The sequence below is a fragment of the Typopeltis vanoorti genome, chromosome 13, assembly GCF_054136105.1.
Source record: "Typopeltis vanoorti isolate ZY-2024b chromosome 13, IOZ_Tvanoo_1.0, whole genome shotgun sequence".
Classification (NCBI taxonomy): Eukaryota; Metazoa; Arthropoda; class Arachnida; order Uropygi; family Thelyphonidae; genus Typopeltis; species Typopeltis vanoorti.
Window position 1 is genome coordinate 16434023 of NC_143561.1, and position 9975 is coordinate 16443997.

A 9975-nucleotide genomic window follows, 5' to 3' on the forward strand; every position below is an offset into this window, starting at 1 on the left:
GAATGAAAAAGTGGACAGATGCTAACTCTGGAGCATAATATTTAAGAAATGACACCAGGACCAGAAGACTTTTTTCATGTCCAAGGTGTTTAAGTATTCTTCTGATGTATTTCGGCTGAAAAACGACATCAGGCATATGATGCTAGTTTCTGGTATGGCAAGAGGCTATATATATGTGTGTGTGTGTTGAGGCTTATATATATATTAAAACAAATATATATATATATATACACACACACACACACACATATACCTCAGTCATCTGTGCAGGATATGGAGAAGAGCGATGCCAGGAAGTCAGTATTATCTTTAAGTGCGGTAACAGTGGTGTCATCTGGATGAGACAAAGAGGTGGAAGCACGGGTGAGTAGGTTATTGCCAGGTGTCAGATCATCATCCATTTATTGGGGACTTGAAAAAGTTCAATACTTAGTTTCTGTAGCAGAGTTTTCAGAGAATCATATGGTGTGGAAAATAAATTGATCCACCTGCTGAAAGATATAAACAGTCAAGCACAAGCAAAATCAGAATAGCAGCTGAGACTGGAGATTGGTTTGCCACTAGTCAAGGCACAAGACAAGGGGACCCAATATCACCAATCATCTTCATCACACATCTGGAAAGAACACTAGATAAGATTAAAGAAGAAGGTGGAGGCATTTCAATAAATGGCATGAGAATAAACTACCTCTGCTTTGCAGATGACATCATCCTGATTGAAGAAGATGCAGCAAGGCTGGAACAGACATTGCAAACACTATACACAGAAGGATAAAGATATGGACTAAATGTCAACTTTGAAAAAACTAAAACAATGAAATTCAGACAACAGGAGTTATGATAGACAGATTTCAACTGGAAAATGTGGAACACTTCACATATCTTGGATGCCACATGACGCATGACTTGGATCCCAAAAAAAGAAAAAAATTAGAATACTCAGAGCAACAACTATTTTAAAAGCCATGGACAAAATATGGAAGAGCCGAGCTATAAAGATGCAAACTAAACCACACATTGTAGAAACCTGTAATTTCAGCAGCATGCTCTATGGATGCAAGGCCTGGGTATGCCTGAGAGAATCTGAAAGGAGGATATTGGCATTTCAGAGGAAGTGCTATAGAAAGATCTTGAGAATAAGCTGGATACAGAAAGGGAACAATGAGGAAATCTACAGACAAATACAATCAAAAGAAAACCTGATCCAGAAAATAATCAAAAGGAAACTACATTTATTTGGCCATATATGTAGAATGAATGATGAAAGAAAATTAAAAATGTTGCTGTTTGGAATGACTGAAGGAAAGAACAAAAGAGAAGACATAACAGAGAATGGGGCAATGACATCATCAAATGGTGTGAAAACTCTATACACAAACTGAGTCATCTTGCACAAATTAGAATGCAATGGAAGAATCACATCAAGATGGCAGCAGACACCTATGGGCATTGGACCCATGGTTGTTGATGATGATGATGATGAGTCATGAAATATGAATTATTTGGGACTATCATATCTAGTATCCACCCTAACCCTTAATGATGAAAAAGATAATAAAATAATAACAATAATGATAATAATAATACCGATATTTATCTTTTGCATATGCTCCTCCAAATGCCAAGGCTGTTGCAGCAAATGCACTTTTCTTCCAGTGATTCCTGATAGTTCTTGCTATTTTAATTATCATTTTCATGACTGTACATGAGACACTTTCTTCCTTGCAAAATAAACAAGAATTACTATTTATCACATAATAAAAGCAATATTATTTAACCATTGTCTTAACATATAGCAGCAAAGTTAAGTGCCCCTATCCAGTTAAAAAGAAAAAAAACGGGACTTGTTTTTTTAAAAAACTTTCCCTGTGGATTTAGAACTGCTTTAAATATAGTATGTACTGTATTTATTTATTTTTTTTTTTTACTCAACTGTCTACAACTCTCTTCATAAATAGAACCATGTTTATTTTTATAAGAAATAATTTACATAACAATAACCTCTGTTTATGGCCATACTTACACTTTTCCTGAGGTGGATGGAGCCTGAGGCACTAGTGTTCTGGAGCACCTCCCTCATTGTTGGGTCCTTAAATTGGCCCTGATTTTTGGGGGGCCTCAGCTAGAGCCTCGTGCACTTGTGTATAAGTATGGCCCTGCCTCTGTTAATGTTTACTAGAAATATATCTACTAGAATATCTAATAATCTATGTGGTTAGCATTTTTCCGTAATGTAGTTTTTATTAGTTCTATTACATATCTATAATTCGAACTTTTTCATGAGGTTATTTTTATTAGTTAGTATGCATTAGTATTATTTAATTTAATCTTGGCAGCCAGAGAGTAGAGTTGTCACAAAAAAAAAAAAAAAAAAAAAAAAAAAGTGAAAGAAAGATTCATTCCTTTAATGTTAATGCTCTCATTTCCCCTATGGGCATTTTAATCGCCAGGAAAAAAAATACACCTCTGACATCGCTGTTGACCAACTATACTGCTCATCTAAAAATGATTCCTTCTGTTTCATTATATTATAAATTAGTTTCGCACTTACTCTGAAATAAGTTCACCAATTATGTAATGCGTGCTAAACTTTCATTCAGTAACATCTGATGAGTAAGTAAGGTAATGTGAATTTCATGCTTCAAATATTCATAAAATCATTAATATACACTAAACCTGTGCTCAGATTTGGTCACTTAGGTTTCTTCATGATGGGGAGGAGGTGGAGAGGATCCAGAGGCGAGTGACCAAGATGATAGCAGGTCTATAGAATGAACCTTATGAGAACAGGTTGAAGATTTGTGGGTTGCAGAAATTAATTGATAGGCAGAAAAGGGGAGATATGAGAGGGGCACCTATGGAAGCTGGGCAAGAGTGTGGTTAGCAAGGGTGTTAGACCTGGAAGTGGTAAATGAGTGGAATAAGCTGCCAGAGTCTGTTGTGGGTGCTATGACAGTGAGCGAGTTCAAGGCAAGGTATGATAGATACTGTGAGAATGCCGTATAGTTATGTGGACATGATGTTCAGGGCCTCCCTCTATGAGTCTAAGGACTCCCTAGAGTCGCCCGTAATAATAATAATAAATTTCAAACATGCACAGCATGGGTTAAAATCTTACCTATTTTATTATTTTTTTTAAACAAATAATCTAAAATTTTATAGTGGTCTCATATATTTCCACTCTCCGTTTTCTCAAATCACCACATGCCCATGAGCCGAAAATACGCTTCTTTTGCCTTCAAGCAAGACAGAAGTCTGTGAGGCCATATATCGATAGCAGCAAGTACAACATCCAATGAAAATGGATGCTCGTGTTGCTCCAAATCTGCCTTTAGACTGGTGATGTTAGGGTGTTATTTCCTTCAGGCTACAACCACAATTTGAAGTCCAAAGAATTCAGATTGGGATTTCCAGATGGCTAATCAGATGGTGATATGTGGTCAGGTACATTCACCTCCAATCATTGTTGTGTGATTCTTACCTTTTATCTTGTGCAGGGCAGTCACCAGATTAGATCGCACCCTGAGGCAAACAATTAAATATCGCCCCTGATGGATTATAAGACAAAAATATAAGAAAATCTCCAGTTGCTATTCTGTTTTTATTACTACAGAAACATTAATGCAGGGGTGCTTAAGAGTCAAAGCTGTATAACTGAGAGGAGATCTCCACACAGCGTTTAAAGGAATGCGGAGAACCGAACAGGGCTTCTGACCTAATGTCCAATCCTCACCTTCTCGTGGTCCACCCTGTTGGGTATCTTCTTGGATACTGAACGAACGAGGATGGGCTGGCAATTTGGGATTTAGCCGACCAAATTGTATTCTTATTGGTTAAACCAAATTTAAAAATGATGGTACAACATGACAAAATTTCATGCCGCTTGGGCGTCGCCCAGTTAAATAAGTCCCCGTTGTTTTCGCCAGGGAACCAGGGCAAACAGCGAAAAGTCACCTAGTGGAACAAATCTGAAAACAAACCCCAACTCAACATCACCAGAGTTAAAGATCGGTACTATCAACGTAAGAAGCCTGAATAGCAAAGAAATGGAGCTAGCTAAGGAATTAGATAAGCACCAGATTGACATAATAGGGGTGACTGAAACAAAAAAGACAAAAACTGGCGAGATCTTTCTGAGCAATAAATACAAAATGTTATATTCAGGCAAAGAAAATCAAGGGAAAGAAGGAGTAGCCATAGTATTCAACACAAAATACGAGGTAATCTTCTTGAATGGCAGGCAGTCTCGAGTAGAGTGATGTGGACGAATATCATCACAATGGGGAACTGGATAATGAGACTTTTTTGTGCCAATGGTCCCACAGAAGGCTCTACTAAGATAGAAGTGGAGAAATTTTTTGAGGCTTTAGAGAAAGCTACTGATACAATGAAAAAGGAAAAGTTGGTCCTTGTTGGGGATCTAAATAGCAGAGTACGAAGTGACTGTCAGACATACAAAATGTTTTGGGAAAATTTGGAGAAAAGAGCAAAGCTAATATTAATGGCAAATATCTGTTGGATTTCTGCTCAGGACATGGATTGGTTATTACTAACACCATGTTCCAACATAAAAATGTGAACAAATTCACATGGAGAGAAGAGGCAAGGAATAAGAAAAGTCTCATTGACTATGTTATTGTTGACAGTGATGTTTTCTCCCTGGTGCAAGACACCAGAGTGTACAGAGGATTTGAAACTGGAAGTCATCACTATTTAGTTTTGAATAGGATAAAATTGAATTTCATATTAAAAAGAATATCATGTAAGAAAGTTTTAAAGCAAATTAAAGTTGAGCAGCTCTCAGATGTGAAACTGTAGACTAAAATACACAAAGATTATTGAAGAAAAAATGAAAGTTTGAGAACAGGAATCAAACCTTGGAGATTCAGTGGCCAACTCTGAAGAAAACATTGATTGATTCTGCCAGAGAGGCATGTGGTGAGGTTGTCTGCAAGGATAAAAAAATCAGAACTCCCAGGTGGACACAGGAAGTTAAAGAGGCAGTGAAGGAAAAGAAGAAAGCATATCAAAAGTTCCTGTCAAATAAGTCAGCTTGTGCTCTTAGAGAATACAGAGACAAATGCAAGAATGCTAAACACTGTGTAAAACTAGCTAAACAAAAGTCATGGGAGGACTTTGGCAAGAATACAGAAAATAAGTATCAAGAAGGTGGCAAAATATTCTGGAGGTTGTTGAAGAAGCTTAGGAATGGAGGAGAGATTGCTGTAAAAGGAGTTAGAGATGATAAAGGTGACATGAAAACGGGATAAAAAGATATCCTTGAAGTATGGAGTAATTACTTTGAAAAACTGCTAAATGAAACAAGCAGTGAGTGATGACAGCACAGTGGTAAAAAAATGGATATGTATTCCTGTGGTAAAAAAAATGGTAAAAAAAAGTGGTAAAAAAAATGGATATGTATTCCTGAATGCTTGCCTGCCCAGGCAAGCATTCAGGAATACATATCCATTCTTGAAGTAGAAAAAGCCATCAAAGGCTTGAAATGTGGAAAGGCAGCAGAAGTAGATGATATTCAACCAAAAATGCAAGTATGGTGGTCTTACAGTGGCTGCACTGCATAGTTCAGAAAGCCTGGACAGAGGGACGAATTCCCTATGATTGGAGTAAAGCTCTCATAGTACCCATATATAAAAAGGGAAATAAAACTGAATGTGAGAATTACAGAGGTATTTCCCTACTGAGTGTTCCTGGCAAGATCTATGCAAGTATACTTGAGAAACGGTTGAGAAGAATTGTGGAAGAAAAGCTTGATGAAGAACAAGTTGGATTCAGGACAAATAGAGGCTGTCAGGATCAGATCTTCACTTTATGACAAACAGTCGAGAAAGCATGGGAATATAACAAACATCTGTATTTAAGTTTTGTCGATTTGGAAAAGGCATATGACAAGGTGCCAAGAGAGAAGCTATTCAATACGCTGCAGTTATATGGTGTCAATGGGGCATTATATCAAGCAATACTTTGTCTTTATTTGAGTTGTAAGTCAGCAGTTAGAATTGAAGGAAGTACAGGAAGATGGTTTAATGTTAAATCTTTTGTGAGACAAGGATGTACATTATCCCCTCTGTTATTCATCATCTATATGGATCACATTATGAAGGAAAGTGGTATTAAACCTGATATCAAAATTGGAGATGTTAATGTCAGCTCTTTGATTTATGCGGATGATGTTATACTTCTAAATAAATCCGCTACAAGTCTGCAAGATTCTCTGACTAAATTGAATAGCTGTTGTAATAGATATGGTATGAAGGTCAGCAATAAAAAGACAAAGACAATGAAAATAGGCAGAATCATTGAAAATGTCAACTGTGTTGTGAATGGAGAAGCTGTGGAACAAGTAAAACATTTCAGCTACTTAGGCACGATTTTTACTGAAGATGGTAAATTAAATATAGAAATAGACAACAGAATCAGCAAAGCTGGTATGGTGGGAAGTCAATTGAATAAATTCATATGGAATAAGAGAGAAATTAGTCGGAACACTAAATTAGCTGTATATAAGACAGTGTTCAAACCAGTTTTAACTTATGGATCTGAAAGCTGGGTCAGAAGTAAAACACTTGACCAAAGACTAGAGACCGCAGATATGAGAGTCCTGAGAAAGATTAGAGGCGTGAACAGATGGCATCAATGGCAATATCATATTAAAAACGAGGATATCAGGGAAGAACTTGACATTGTCAGCATCCAGGAATGTGTTAGCAGAGCTAATCTCAGGTGGTATGGTCACTTTAACAGAATGGGCGAAGAAAGATTAGCAAAACAAGTGTTCTCTGCCAGGTTGACAGCAAAACGAACCAGAGGAAGACCAAGATATAGGTGGATTGATAGATTGATACGGTACTAAGTGCCTTTGACAATAGAAATATAAGATCTGATAATGTGGGAGTCTTGACAAGTAATAGACTGATTTGGAGGAAAATTGTAGATAGGAAGTTAGTAATGATGTAATTTTTTTCATGTAGTACTATCATATCCTGTACACCCCTTGAGGGTACATGGCAGGAATTTGATGATGATGACATTAATGCAAAACAATTACATAATAATATTAATTAAATGTTTGTTGCAAGGGGATATCGCACAATAAAACTGTTTATAAGCTCTTCTAAATTTAAATTATAAGCTATATTTACCTCTATCGATATAGTTGCTAGGCCAACCAATCTTTCTTGGGTCACTGCTGTGTGGAAATAATTTTTAAACAGTTTAAGCTTGGAAAAACTTCTTTCTGCACTTGCTATGCTAACAGGAATTGTTAATAATATCCTTAGGGCGGCGGTTACATTGGGATAAATTTCTACAAGATTTTAGTTATATACGATAAAATATGGTGAGGTGACATTATTTTTGACAGAATTTTTAATTCTTCAAATAAATCTATTCCATTTACATCAGATGCTGTAAAATATCTTGTTGCCCTAATAGGGTACCTACCACAACATGGCTGAATGGGCACCCTTAAGCTGCGCAGTGAGGCAGGCTACCTGTATGCTACACTCTGTCGACAGTACCATGCTGAAACCTGTGGAACGGTCTCTGAACAACACCTTGGTTCACAGTAGGCAGCAGAAGACCTTCCAACAGGATTGAGGCCTTCTGCTGTCTACTGTGAACCAAGGTGTTGTTTAGAGACCATACCACAGGTTTTACCACAGTGTCTTCATACACTTTGGTGGGGTTTTTGATTTCTTTTTCGCAGAAATGCATCATCATCATCCCACGTCAGTGATGGTTTGGTGGGGGAATTACCCACAATACGTAATTCCCCCACCAAACCATCACTGACGTGGGATGATGATGATGATCTCTCTGAATCTTGGGTGTTATGGCACATGCTGTGCAACTATCTGGGGCATGATCATTTTGGCAGTGAAATTTAGTGGTGCAGACTCTTTAGTGGTGAAAATCTTCTCATCTGTGAAAAGGATATCTCTGTATTTGTTGTTCATGTACCACCAGAGAAGTGCCTTTGATTTATCATTCTCTGCCACATAAGTTGTGGTGTTAGGAAGTGTCCAGTAGAATGACAACAGGCTCTCATCCTTAGGTCATCAGTTAGTACATTTGAAATCATTCTCTGCAAAATGTTCATCTCTTGCAACATCACTTTCTGCATTCCCACAGGATTACGGCAGAGACGTGCCTTCACGACACTCACAAGCTGTTGTGTCCTAAAGCAGTGCAGTCAACCTGTTCTTTGGCAGTCAGATACGTCTTCAGTATCATCATAATGGTCGACAGTCCAATACACAAACATCCTACTAATCCCAAGTGTATTTAGCATGTTGAAAATAACAGTGGTTGCATTCCAACCTTGTGAAGTGTTATTACAGCTATATGGTTCTCATAATCTCCCCACTGCATGTTAACCCACACAGCTAGACAACTCTTTGTACTGATAAACATGCAAATGTCAGATGTGCACAGTGCCACTAACAGAACTGAGCTCACACAATTCTGTGGGCAGCAGTGGGGTGAGCAGAAGTTGTAACAGTATTTACAGCAAGACTGTGTATAACAAAAAATCAAACCTAATTAGTGAATTGTCCAAGAACATGCTCCAGCATAATGCTTCTAGTTGTTTCCTACAAAATATGCATATATGTTAATTTCAATTAACATTCATTTTGTGTTTATTTAAAATAATTATTGCATCCTTAAAAGGAGTTTAGTTTTGTGGTGTCAATGACTTTTTCTGAAGAACAAAATACAATATTAGTAGCTTAATATCATCTGCTGAAGTGTAACAAGATAAGTTTTTACCATCAATAACCAAGCGCTGTAATTTATAAACGTTAATGTTCTTTTTTTTTTCTTTTTTTTTTACAGGATAGCAAAATATAAATCCTTAAAAAGGATATATTTCTGCGCTATCCTATAAAGCTCTGATGCTGTTAATGAATCCTATAAAGCTCTGATGCTGTTAATGAATGAAATGATTTTTCTAGAAAAAAAATTCAGCAGTCCAATATCATCTGTAACAGTTATAACTTTTTTTTTTTTAACCGTAAAAGTTGAAACTTAAGAATATAATTCAATTCTCACCAAGAAAGTAACAGAATAGCGTCTTTATTTATTTCTGTTATTTACAAACAACCACTTGATATTACCAAAAGGAATGCATTTAGTTAATACCAAAGCCATTTAAACAACAACAAAATATTTCCACCACTCAAACCAGCAAAGAAAAAGTCATTCTGCAAATACGGAAAAGCCAATCTACGTATCAGCAATCTACAAAAATGAAGACCAACTCTAGCAGAAGACAACACATGAGACTTATTACTAGTATATAATACCGAGAGAGGGCATTCCTGATTACTTGGTCAATAAATGCAATACAGCATGATCTCTTTAAAGGAAGGATAATAATAATAATAATAATAATAATAATAATAATAATAATAAATAGGCATTTATTTATTTTTACAGCAAGTATGGAAAAATATTTACACCTTAAAAGATTTTACAGTTTTTTTTTGTTTGTTTTTTGACAGTTCTACCGCTTAAGATAACTATGACATTTTATTCGATCTGTTGGTTCTTCAGGCTGTCGAGAGATGAGGATTAAAAGGGCATTTAATCCTTAGAGCTACACTTAATATTACCACCATCACAGATAGTGTTATCTATTACTAAATGCACTAATAAAAGGCGAATATATCGCCTGAACATGAACGCTTCAGTAGCGCTCATGTCTTTTAAGTAGTGCAAGCTAAGATAACTCAAAGGTTGGTCGAATGGTAGAACAACTGCTACTAATGGCTCGGCAAAAGTTAAGCAAGTTTGCGCGCAGTTAGAAGGGTACGATGCTGTTGGCACACTCTCCCTCGATGAATCTTCGGACTCCCTGGAGGTGTCACATAATAATAGTAATAATAATAATAATAATAATAATAATAATAATAATAATAATAATAATAATAATAATAATAACTCCGATGCTGA

At 36.5% G+C, this 9975-nt stretch overlaps 1 protein-coding gene across 2 annotated transcripts in view; it reads right to left on the minus strand.

The window, feature by feature from the left end:
• Positions 1–9291, minus strand: part of Mulk (acylglycerol kinase-like protein Mulk) — a 182859-nt gene extending 173568 nt beyond the window's left edge. Inside the window, exons 1-2 of one of the 2 annotated variants that reach the window (XM_090402840.1) lie at positions 9073–9291; positions 1588–1717 (exon numbers count right to left, since the gene is read on the minus strand). In XM_090402840.1, coding sequence (XP_090258966.1) covers positions 1588–1697 — 110 coding nt within the window. In that variant the 5' untranslated portion in view covers positions 1698–1717; positions 9073–9291. Of the gene's footprint in view, positions 1–1587; positions 1722–9072 lie in introns of both variants that reach the window. The other variant, XM_090402841.1, reaches the window with a different exon arrangement.
• Between the last annotated feature and the right edge of the window lie 684 nt (positions 9292–9975).